Consider the following 12,781-nt stretch of genomic DNA (forward strand, 5'->3'; position numbering starts at 1 on the left):
CCTGGTCCAGCTGATGCCAAGCCTCCCTGGCTGGTGTGCCATATTGTAACTCATCACAAACTCCTGAGAGCGTCTCCTGGTAGTAAATCCTAAAGGCTGAGGACGTTGGGGCTGATCGTTTTGCCAAAGGACACTCCTAGACTCATTCCTGTGTTGCTGGCTCCGCCTGCCCCTGATCTGGCGAAGTGTGCAAATGGGCCCAGGTCTATTTGCATTTCTCATCTTCTTCAACATCGTGATAATCACTATCATCACATTTTAACACCTCCTCAGGTACCACTGTGCGCCAGATTCTGGGGTGCCTAGAGGAGGCAGGTGTAGAGAGCAGTGGATGAGAACGGGGTGCTGGGGCCATGGCCTGGCTCTTCCACCGATGAGCTGAGTGACCTTGGCAAGTCCCAGTTGACCCCTCCACCTTTGGGGTCCTTGTCTGCTGGGGATTGGAAGGGGGATGAGTGTCTGCCTCACAGAACTCTGAGGAGCATTAAATCTTAAATAGTACTTTGCACATAGAAAGCAAATGTACTTACATATACGTATTTATTTATTTTTGGCTACCCTGGGTCTTCGATGTTGTGCGTGGGCTTCTCATTGTGATGGCTTCTCTTGTTGTGGAACATGGGTTCTAGGTGCACAAGTTTAGTTGCCCCACAGCTTGTGGGATCTTCCTGGACCAAGGCTCAAACCTGTGTCTTGTGCATCGGCAGGTGGATTCTTAACCACTGGACCACCAGGGAAGTCCAGAAAGCAAATATTTAGTAAATGTTACCTGTTCTCATAAAGTACAGTTCCTAGAACTGAAGAATCTCAGAGTTTAAAAGAACCTTAGAGATCATTGGTCTGACTCTCTTATTTTACAAAATGGAAAACTGAGGCTCAGACAGGCTCAGAGCTAGTGAACACCCAGGCCCCTGACTCCCAGGACAGGATCTGCATCCAAGCATCACATACTTGTTGCCAGGGAGATGGGATGCTTAGCACATGCTGCCCATGGTATCAGGTCACAGAGGATGACTCCCCAAGGAGGCCACATGGCCTGGGGTGCCATCCCATCCAAGCTGCTAGCTGCTGTTGGGAGTTTCTCTCTGTTGGAGGAGTCAGAAGAGCAGAGAATCACACGTCCATTTGTCTTGAGGAGGCTGGAGCATCGTGAGGAGTAATCAAGATCTTGTTGCCCAGAGTCGAGAGCAAACCTGTAATTAATCTGGCTGCCCCTCTGATTTCCTTTGTCCTCCCACCACCAAACATTCTCTAGTGGCTGTCAGCCTCCTCTTGGACCCACCCCAGAAAATCAGAATTGATGGTGTAATAGCCTTATGGGGATGAGAGAGACCAGCAGAGGGACCGCTGACAAGTCAGGAGAGGAGAGGTCATTTAGCATAACTGGGTCAGGGAGTCTAGACACCGTTTACCGTGGGACACGAGGAGCTGTAGTTGGGCAGTGTCTGTCTGTGCCTGTTAACCAGTGTGGGTTGAGAGTCAGCACACATTCGTGGAGCTTCTATTCAGGATGAGCATCATAACAAACGTGTCAGGAAGATACATGCCAGAGAGATGATGCTCCCCTGCCTTCCAGGAACGCACAGTCTGGAACAGAGAGAGAGCATCAATACATGCAAGTTAAATAACCATTCATTTATTCACTCATTTCTTAATGTTTATTTATAATGGCATTGCACTGGGTGCTGTTCTAGGTGCTGAAGGTGTAACAGTGAAGAAGAAGGCTCTGCTCTCATGGAGCTTCATTCAAAAATACAAGCACCAGGGCTTCCCAGTGGCCTAGTGGCTAAGACTCTGGCTACCAATGCAGGGGGCCTGGGTTCCATCCCTGGTCAGAGAACTAGATCCCACATGCCACAACTAAGACCCAGCACAGCCAAAATAAATAAGTAAAAATAAACATTAAAAACCTTAAAAAAAATAAAATACAAGCACCAGAGAGAGGATTAGAGACATTGAGGTCTGAAAGAGACAGGAGAGGATTTTCTACCTTGAGGAAGCAGAGCAGTCTTGAGATGCTGAAACAATGGAAATTAGGTGCCCCCTTTGAAAAAAACTGGGGACCTCTGATCATTGTATTAAAAAGCAGAGACATCACTTTGCTGATAAAGCTCTGTAGAGTCAAAGCTATGGTTTTTCCAGTAGTCATTTATGGATGTGAAAGTTGGACCATAAAGAATTCTGAGTGCTGAAGAATTGATGCTTTTGAGTTGTTGGTGCTGGAGAAGACTCTTGAGAGTCCCTTGGACAGCAAGGAGATCCAACCAGTCCATCCTAAAGGAAATCAGTCCTGAATATTCATTGGAAGGGCTGGTGCTGAAGCTGAAACTCTGTAGCTTGGCCACCTGATGCAAAGAGCCGACTCACTGGAAAAGACTCTGATGCTGGGAAGGACTGAGGGCAAGAGGAGAAAAGGGGGAGCAGAAAATGAGATGGTTGGATGGCATCATTGACTCAATGCACATGAGTTTGAGCAAACTCTGGGAGATGGAGAAGGACAGGGAAGCCTGGTGTGCTGCAGTTCATGGGGTCACAAAGAGTTGGACACAACTGAGTGACTGAACAGCAACTGATTTCTGGCGTTTGGGTCAGGAAACATCCTGGGCAGGTAAATGCTGAAGCAGGGATGAGACCGCAGAAGCCTCAACCGCCAGTCTGATTCCACAGCACGTCTCTCAAGTGCTCATGGGGCAGGATGCAATCAGTGTGTGGGGTGATACTTCCTGTGCTGTGCAGGTGGGGGCTGAAGGGCTGGAGCAGGAGAGCTGAGCATGCTCGTGGAGGAGCTGCACCCGAACACTACATTTTCTTTCTGGGCAAGGACTCTGAAAGTAACTCATTAGGAAATAATTCACGCCCACAGAACCTTTTCCATGTCTATAACCTGAATGAATTATTTCATAATTTCAACAGATATTTTTGAGGCTTCCCTGGTGGCTCAGATGGTAAGGAATCAGCCTGTAATGCAGGAGACCTAGGTTTGATCCTTGGGCTGGGAAGATCCCCTGGAGGAGGAAATGGCAACTCACTCCAGTATTCTTGCCTGGAAAATCCCATGGACAGAGGAGCCTGGCGGGACAGTTCATGGGGTCATAAAGAGTTGGAAACCAGTGAGCGTCTAACACTTTCACACTGTGGGGCAGCCTGTGCTAGACACTGGGGATGCAGGTGGAAAATTCTTACATGTTCCCTGCTCTCCTGGTGCCAGTCACCCCATGAGGTAGGCATTCATATCCCCATGTTACCAATGAGGAAACAGGCTCCAAGGGGTGGAGCTGCTCAGGAGGTTCCCTCCTTAAGGAGCACAGCAGATCTGACCTGGCCTCCTTCCGTGCTGGGCCCTAACTGTGCACTTGTTAGGGTTGGCATGAGTGCTCTAGGGTGTCAAGAACAGCGTTCTCAAATTGCCTGGGAAAGATCTATCAGAGGCCTTCAGAAATTAGAAGCCATATTTGTATCAGCCTGCTTTGGACTTAAATTCTGCCAGTGCCTTTGTATTCAACTCTAGTTGAACGAGGAGCCTGGGATCTGTGATCACATGGGGTTAGACGGTCTTGAATTTGAACTTCAGCACGACTGCTTTAGTTGCATGACCTTGGGTTAGTGATTGATCCTCCTCGAGCCTCAGTTTCCACATCTGTGAAGTGGTATGCAATATCATCTTATAGAGTTAGTATAATAGCCATGAACAGTTAATTACTCTGAGAAGTACAGGATAAGCATCTTAGCATCACTCCTCCTAATGATTCTGTGAGGGTGCTTTTATCATTGAGCTTCCCTGGTGATTCAGTGGTAAATAATCCGCCTGACAATGCAGGAGACTCAGGTTCCATCCCTGGGTTGGGAAGATCCCCTGGAGAAGGAAATGACAACCCACTCCAGTATTCTCACCTGGGAAAGCCTGTGAACAGGGGAGCCTGGAAGGCTACAGTCCATGGGGTTGTAAAGAGTCGAACACGACTTAGTGACTGAACACGGACACATTTCTATCATCCCCATGTTATGAATGAACAGGTTGAGGTTCGGAGAAGTTAACTCACTTGCTCATGGTGTATAGCCGCTGTATGACAGTGCAGGACTCAACTTGTGTAAGAACTGTGGCTGGCAGTCCAAGCCCCAACCTCAGAAGTAAAGGACAATAAACGTTTCCCTCCCCTTTTCAGTCTTCTTGCCTGGGAAATCCCATGGACAGAGGAGCCTGCAGGCTACAGTCCATGGGGTCACAAAGAATCAGACACGACTGAGAGGCTAACTTTTCACTTTCACTTTCCTCCTTTCAACATATATCGACATGATGATCCTATGCCTGGATCTAGAGCATTCTGTCTGCTTAGATTGTTTGTATTAACTACAGTGAATGTACAAAACATAAAACGTACAAGTCAGACTGAGAATTTATTTCATCTTGGCATAAACTCAGAAAATGCCTTTTGATGCCCTCTGTTCATTGATTTCATTCAGCCAGTACTAATAGAGCACCTACTGTGTGCCAGATAGTGTGCTGGTGCTGGCTACGGTCCCGGTGTCACAGCTGACAGTTCTGTGGGGAGACAGGAGGCATCATCATGAGCAGAGTACGTGTCCTAACGAGGAATGTTCCAGATGCGGTAGCAGCAGATGGGAAAGGGATCACAGAAAGCCTCAGAGGGGAGGTAATGCAGTGAGCCTGGAAGACACAGTGTGCAGGCCATCACGGGGCGAGACTGCAGCCTGTGCACAGGCAGAGGGTGGGTGCTGAGGCAAGTTGGAGATTGAGCTCTGCTGAGGATCGGCTGCAGTGGAGTTGAGGGTAAAGACAAGAAGACAGGAACCAGAGCTTCCCTGGTGGATCAGTGGTAAAGAATCCTTCAGCCAATCAGGAGACTCTGGTTTGATCTCTGGTCTGGGAAGATCCCACATTCCATGGAGCAACTAAGCCCGAGTGCCACAACTATTGAGCTTGTGCTCTAGAGCCTGGGAGCCCCAACTACTGAAGCCCACTTGCCCTAGAATCTGTGCTCCGCAACAAGAGAAGCCACTGCAATGAGAAACTCTCATACCGCAATTAGAGAGTAGGGTCCGCTCACCACAGCTAGAGAAAGCCAGCAAAGCAATGAAGACCCAGCATGGTCAAAAATATAAAACAAAAAAAAAGAAAGAAAGAAAGAGGAACCAGATCTTGAAGGGTTTATCTGTTGGAGTTAAGTTTGCCTTTGATTCTTGATGCAGTGGAGAGCTGTGGTAGACTTTGGGGCTGGGGTGTGTCATTATCAAGTTCGCAGTTTGGTAAGAACTCCCGGATGCTCATTCAGGTGGCTCAGATGGTAAAGATCAGGTGACTCAGATGGTAAAGAATCTATTTGCAATTCAGGAGACCCGGGTTTGATCCCTGGGTCAGGAAGATCCCCTGGAGAAGGGAATGGCAACCCACTCCAATATTCTTGCCTGGAAAATTCCATGGACTGAGGAGCTTGGTGGGGCTGTAGTTCATGGGGTCACAAAGAGTTGGATACGACTGAGTGAATAACACTTTTATTTCACTTTTCTGGCCACTCACTGGAGACCCAATGGAGAGGGAAAGACCAGAGGGAGAGAGACGGAGATGGCTGCTATCACAGAGTCCTGGTTGTTGCTGGTGGATGTCTGGACTGGAGCAGATTGATGGTGATGGAGAGAAAGTGACGGAGCCATTGGGACTTGGTGACTGAGTCGATGTGGAGTGTGGGGAAGTAGAACTCTACAGTGACTCTCTGCTTTCTGACTTGGGTGACTAATGGATCGTGGTGCCATCCACTGGGAAGGAGAATGTAGGAGGAGAAACAGATGGTGGGGTCGGTGGAGAGGAGTCCTCCTTTTTAGGACTAGGTGTGTCTGGAGGGCTGTGGGACGTCCAGGTGGAGATTTCAGGAGGCGGCTATCTCAGTATAGGTGTTCTGGGCTTGAGATTCTAATTTAGAAGCCACACCATGCCAGTGGTAATAACTCATGGGTGGAGGTGGAACTCTCTAGGGATGATGTTAGTGGGAAAAGGGGCTGGATGCTCTATTGCTAGAAAAAAAATTTATCTTTAAATTATGGAAATATTTTCAGTTGATAAAGGCTATGTCATTAAGTTCTAAGACCAGATTCATATAAATTGAAAATAAGACCTCAACTTTCCTTGTGTTTTTGGATAAAGAATTCAGAAGCTTCACGATCTGCTCTCATACGCAAACAAGTACGTGACAGACGACTACCCAGCGGAGTCTGAATCCTGGCTTAGCCCTGGCTTTCCCTAGTAACAGCTGTGTTACCTTGAACTAGGCACCTTTCTTGAGCTCAGCTTCCTTGTTAGTAACAGAACTTGTTTTGTGATTAAATAAGATAAAGATTATGGAAAAAATTTTGCAAACCCTTTTGCTTTACCAACTTGTGTCATGTTGGTGCTTTTTATTCCTGTAAGGTTTTGGGGGAGATTATTTCTCATCACTTTGCCCAAGAGCAGCAGAGGACCTGAGCCATTGTCCTTACATGTGGTCTCCAGGATCAGCCAGCCTTTGGGGTCATGAATAATGGCCATCAGGCTTCATGGATTGAGTATAGTTCTGTCATCAAATAAAATTTACACAGGCTAATCTGACACCTATTTAGCGGTCTGCATAATAATTATTGTGCAGTGGGCTGACCAGGCATAAATGGAAGGCATTTGACAGAAACGATTATATTTAGTATTACTTTTATATAGCCTAGCAAGATTTTTACGGTTCTTCCATCTTTGACAGCCTATTCATTTTCCACTCGATGCGAATTTATTGAGGCTGTAATATATGCCAGGCACAGTTCTGGGCCCTGAGATGACAGAGAAACAGGATTTCTGTTCCAGCCCCACCTCCACTGAGCTTGAATTCTAGTGGGAAGACAGTCACTCCGTAGTCAACCTTACCCACAATGAGTAAGAACGCCAAGCTTCCCTTGAGATCATGGTTGCTTTCATCTCTTCCTGCACTAACACCCATGAATTAATATTTAGTTAAATTATTTATTTGGCTGCATCATTATTTGGTCTTAGCTGTGTCATGTGGAATCTAGTTCCCTGACCAGGAATTGAACCTGAGCCCCCTGCCTTTGTTGTTCAGTCGCTCAGTTGTGTCCAACTCTTTGTGACCGCATGGACTGCAGCACTTCCTTGTCCTTCACATCTCCCGGAGCTTGCTCAAACTCATGTCCATTAGTCGTTGATTCCATCCAAACATCTCGTCTTCTGTCATCCCCTTTTCCTCCTGCCTTCAATCTTTCCCAGCATCAGGGTCTTTTCTAATGAGTCAGCTCTTCACATCAGGTGGCCAAAGTATTAGAACTTCAGCTTCAGCATCAGTCCTTCCAATGAATATTCAGGATTGATTTCCTTTAGGATGGACTGGTTTGATCTCCTTGCAGTCCAAGGGACTCTCAAGAGTCTTCTCCAGCACCACAGTTCTTCAGCACTCAGTCTTCTTTATGGTCCAGCTTGGGCCCCCTGCATTATGAGTGCAGAACCTTAGCCAATAGAGCACCAGGGAAGTCCCAGCACCAGTGAACTAAAAGACAAAGATTCTGAGCCTGATTTGCCAACAGCAAAGTTGTCTTTGCTCCAATCTTTATCCTTTATTTCCCTCTGTCTCCTTATATCAGTCAGTGGCTTGAGACCTTCCATCCATTGAACAAATATGTCTTGTGCACCTATTGGTATAAGTAGCCTCAAGGGATACAGCAGTAAAACTGGGAGTGGTCTGGCCCTGGAGAAGCCCACGCTGAACCCAGAGAGACAGGGGCAATAGAGGAAAACATTTTGCCATCAGAGCCACTAGAGGCTGCTAGGAGTGGGTAGAGAGGCACCCGATTCTGGCACCTGGCAAGGTGCGGGGAAAGGAGCACACTCCAGGCAGAGGGGCGGAGTTGTGTGCAGGAAGATGCAAGGTGCTGGGTTAGGCTGCAACATGAGCTGCCGTGGGAAGGGGGGATGTCATAAAACAAAAGCTTTACCAAGTGTAATGCACATACACACATACAGAAAAGTGAACATTATCATTAGCATATATACAGCTCGACTGATTTCACAAACTGAGCACACTTTGCTTAGCATCTGGAATAAGACACAGGACATCACCAGCATCCTCAGAAGATGCTGAGGCCCCGTGGCCCATTTTGGTCACCACCCTCCTGCAGGGGTCATCACTAACTGGACTTCTTATAGCACACGGTGGTTTTGTCTGCTTTTAGATAGAATCATGCGGTAAATGCTCTTTTGTACCTGGTTTCTTCTACTCAACCTTATGTCTGTGAGATTCATCACGTAGGTGCATGGAGTTGTTGACTGTTCATCTTCATTTCCAAGTTGTATTCCCTTGTGTGATCGGACACTACATTCCTCCATCCTGCTGCTGGACATCTGGGTAGTTTCCAGTTTAGGGAAATCCAAAGAGCACCCCTGTGAACATTCTAGTATGTCTCTGGTGAGTGTATCACACATTTCTATTAGAAATACCTATGGAGTTGCTGGATATTAGCATACATGTTAAGCTCTAATAGACCAGTTTTCCACAACAGTTACGTCAAGTTACATTCCCAGTGACACTGTAGGAGGGTTCTAGTTGCTCCACATCTTTGCCAACACTTTGTAGTATCATTTTTCTAAGGCGTTCTGGTCAGTGTATGTTGTTTTAGTCACTAAATAGTGTCTGGCTTTTTTTGTGACCCCATGGACTAATCCTGCCAGGCTCCTCTGTCCATAGGATTTCCCAAATGAGAATATTGGAGTGGGTTGTCATTTCCTTCTCCAGGGGATCTTCTCAACTCAGGGATTGAACCCGCATCTCCTGCACTGCAGGCAGATTCTTTACCGCTGAGCCACCAGGGAAGTCCTGGTGAGTGTATAGTGATAACGTATTGAGATTTATAATTGCATTTTCCCTAGTACTTTTCCAAGTGTGCTCCGAAACTTTGGATATATTGTTAGTGAAATGTTTGTTCTAGTCTTTTGCCTATATTGGAGAAGGAATTGGCAACCTACTCCAGTATTCTTGCCTAGAGAATCCTGTGGACAGAGGAGCTTGGTGGCCAGCTGTCTATGGGGTTGCACAGTGTCAGACATGACTGAGCGACCTCACTTTTCACTATGAAGCATTTGGCCACAGTCACACTGCCTGCCCCTGATTTGATGGAGATGAAGGTGGAGGATGGCTTTAGAACCTGAGGCTTCTGTGAGCCTGGGCAGAGCGGGGAAGGCAAAGGCCTGGAGCCGGCCTGGAGCTCCCCTACAGGCACAGGGGTTCGGGGAGGGAGCGTCAGTCCTCCTCACTGAGGCTGTCCACTCGGGGAGGCTGCTGTGCTGGAGGGGTGGCTCCCAGCACGGGGACTCACGCACTTCTCCCCCTCCCCCGCAGAGTTATGTCATGCCCAGACCAGCGGAGGGCTCCATGAGGATTTATAGAAGATGCCCCGCGTCTGGGCGCCTTTGGTGCTGCTTCCCACGTGGCTCGTGATGGTCGCCTGCAGTCCACACTCCCTGAGGATCGGTAAGCGCTGCCCCTGTGGCACCCTGGGGGCAGCCCAGCCCTGGGCAATGCCCCTCCTGCACCCAGGTGTCTGCCAGGCACATCTGACCCTGCACTGCCCTCCTGAGTTTGGCTGGGGCAGGGGTGGCAGTGGTGGGGCAGCCGACAGGCCCACAGCTATGATCTGCTCAAGCTGCCTGGCTCCTCTTGTGATGAAACTAAAGATTCTGATAAGTGTCTCTTGCAGCCTGTGATGGACTCAGGGTGGGAATGGCTGGGGGGCTTCCAAATCCAGAGCTAGAGAGCAGAGCACAGCTCATCTCTTCTCTCCTCTGATCAATCCCAGAAGTCTTCCTGGAGGCTGTGTTCAGATGAAGTGTTCTTTGTGCCCCTGACCTGGCTGCTTGGCAAGGCCTTGGTGTCTGCTTGCCCTAGCCCGGTTGTGGGAAGGAAGAACAGGCCACTTCAGGGACATATGTCCACCCGCTCTGTCCCTTGCCCTTGCTGCCGTGGGGGTGCTCCTTCTAGTTATAGGCAGGCACTGCTATTGATGGTCCATCAGCACCCCTGTGCCTGGCAGAAGGCTTGGCTCTTTCCAGGGTTCAGAAATGCCTGAAACATCCACGGCCTCCCCTGCCCTCCAACACCTCCAAGACTGAGCAAAGCTGCTTAACTGCAGGCGTTGCTCCACCAGTGGAGCACTGGTGATCTGGGTACTGAGAACACTCCAGCTGCAGGGACAGACAGTCCGGTCCAGCAGACACTGTGTGGTCAGCTGATGGCCTGGGACAGACGTGGGATGTTGGGGACTGGGTTGTGTACTTGTATATGGGGAAGGGAGTCAGTGTGGACAGGTAGCTGGGGCACAGCAGTGAGGAATCCAGGCAGGTGTGTTGGTCACAAGAAGACCAGTCCAACAGCAGGACCCCTGGGCAAGGCCAAGCAACAGCCTTAGAAGCACCTAAACACCAAGTAGGTTATCTGGGCAGGTGCCCACCTGAGGCCTCTCTGTCTAGACTGGGGTGGGGATGGCGAAAGTGGATACTATGCACAAGGCAGGATCCGAGATCCTAAACTTGAACCTGAAAGGGTTAGAGGCTGTTCTAGAATGAAGACTATGATATAGAATCCCAGGGACTTGGCCTAAAGCTCCTGAACTCCTCTAGTGCAGTTAGGACTGGTTCTAAGGTCCCAGACATTGGCATGATGGTGGTGATGGGTGGTCAGGAGGCTCTGGCCAGGCCAGGCATCACAGAGCCTAAGTTTGAGGCCCCCAAGTTGCTCCATGCTGTGTCGTGGGCACACAGACATATTTCTCCATGGATATGCCAGAGACAGCTAATTGGAATCAGAAATGAGGACCAGTGACTCAGTCCTTCCCCTCATCCTGCCCTTGGCTCACCACCCTGCACACTTGAAAAAAGGAATTAAAAACAAACCCTTTCCTCCCTCTTCCCCATTCACTTCTACTGAAACTTCAAAACCTAATTTAATTCTGCTTAGCAGCAATGCAAAACGGTTCATATCCTTAAGATGCTTAATTTATAAGATGCCTCCAGTTATTCAGCATTTGCTGTGAGGTTTTCTTCTCCTCTAAATGAGTGGATGAAGCGGTAACCCATCAATTTCCATTTGTCGCTAATGGGAAGCGGAAAGAGACTGAGCCGGAATCAGTAGCGCCTTGCGGCCTTGGCTCTCTTGACACTTGTTCCCTCGGAGGGAAAGCAGAAAGTGAAGCTGACAGATCCCTGTCTGGCCTGCTGTGCGACAGGGGAGGGCTTCCAAGGGACCCCTGTGCTCCCATCCCCACACTTGGAACGATGCTTGTCCAGTTCCGTCCGCTCTGCTGGTGCTGGTTGTGGTTCATGCCAGGCCACGTCCAGCTGATTTCCAGCCAGGGGCCATGCTGGTGGACAAGGTCAGACCGAGCCTGATCTCCTGCAGAGTCCAGGAAGCTGAGTGAAGTCAAGAAAGAGAGAGAAAAGTAAAGAAAAACCAAAACAGCAATGCCCGGGCTTGTTTTGCTGTCTCCTTGGTTATCCTGGGAGCCAGGAGCTTTATGGATGAAAAGATGCTAATTACTCGGACTCCGGAGGGGATCTGGAGTAGGGCAGGGATGAGGAGAGAAGTAGGTCAGGAAAACGCAAGTAGCTGAGCAGCAGGCAGCCTTCTGCACCGATGGTCTGGACCAGTGTTGATGGCGCCAGGTCCCCCAAGGCCTCCAGAGCCTCTTGGAAAAGGGAGGGGCTGCTGCTCCTTCCCTTTTCCCAGGGGTCACTCTCCCCACATTTGATTCTTCTGGAGTTCCTCCCAAACCCCCAGACTCAATGTAGATGGCTGTGAGAGCGAGACTGAATGAAGAGACCAGGGATCTCGGAGATAAATGGTCCCGCCTGCTCCATCTCCAGCCCCGCGTGACGGCTGGTGACAATATGGATGCTTGTAAAGAGGCGCCGAGCCCATTACCCTGCCTTGGGACTGCTGTTTTTCATTCAAGTGAGGCACGGGGCGGGAGATACAGCCAAATTGTCTATTACAGGGTCCGGTGTTTACCCCCCTGCCCCGACCCAATGAGGTTTTGGGTAAGAGAAAGGGATTTTATTTATGATGGTGAAGCTGCCCGCATAAATTCCCCAAACTCTCACACATCTGTCAGCCCGCTTCAGTCATCTATCTTCTGGAAATGTCTTTTGATTTTGCTTCTGTCCCTCTGGGTCCTCTGAGTGATGACTGTGGGAGCCACAAGTTAATAAATGCCTTGAGAAGACCTCCCCTCCCCATCTCTAGAGCCCTCCATTACTTAAAGGGATCATCATTATATCTTAAAGCCACAAAGGATTCTGCAGATCCCATTTTCCAACCTGCTCATTTCGCAGATGGGGAGGGAGACCCACAGGGGTGGCGGTTTGGCCAAGGTCACAGGGCTCATGGGGGCGGAGCTGGTGGCAGTCAGTCCTAGGGCCTGGTCTCCTGACTCCTCTTGCAGTGTCCCCTCCATTGCCCACCAGTGGGCTCCCTAAGCCACTGGGGAAGCAGAGTCACCTTCAACAGCAGGTGAAGGTCCTTGTCTCTTCGTTTCCTCCCATCCCGTTTCTGATATTAGCAAATCTTGCCCCCAGACTCATTAGGAACTCAGTATTTGTCAGCTGAATGAATGTGAGGCTTTCCCGCTAGCCGTCTGTTACTCCTTCCCTGGTCACTTATGTTAGCCACACGACTACTCACTGTTAAGTGAATGTGCCATATACTAGGGAGGTTTACTCTGGGATTTTCTCATTCCTCTTCTGGGC

The 12,781-nt window shown here is 49.1% G+C and overlaps 1 protein-coding gene across 2 annotated transcripts in view; it reads left to right on the plus strand.

The window, feature by feature from the left end:
* GRIK4 (glutamate ionotropic receptor kainate type subunit 4) overlaps positions 1-12,781 on the plus strand; it is a 498,615-nt gene that overhangs the window by 149,935 nt on the left and 335,899 nt on the right. For both annotated transcript variants that reach the window (XM_086338321.1, XM_086338322.1), the window contains exon 2: positions 9,381-9,512. In XM_086338321.1, the coding sequence (XP_086194447.1) occupies positions 9,431-9,512 (82 nt within the window). In that variant the 5' untranslated portion in view covers positions 9,381-9,430. The remainder of the gene's footprint in view (positions 1-9,380; positions 9,513-12,781) is intronic.

Source organism: Bos grunniens, chromosome 15 (assembly GCF_055505025.1).
Source record: "Bos grunniens cultivar Pamir isolate PY7600 chromosome 15, Bosgru_T2T1.0, whole genome shotgun sequence".
In the NCBI taxonomy this organism is placed as follows: Eukaryota; Metazoa; Chordata; class Mammalia; order Artiodactyla; family Bovidae; genus Bos; species Bos grunniens.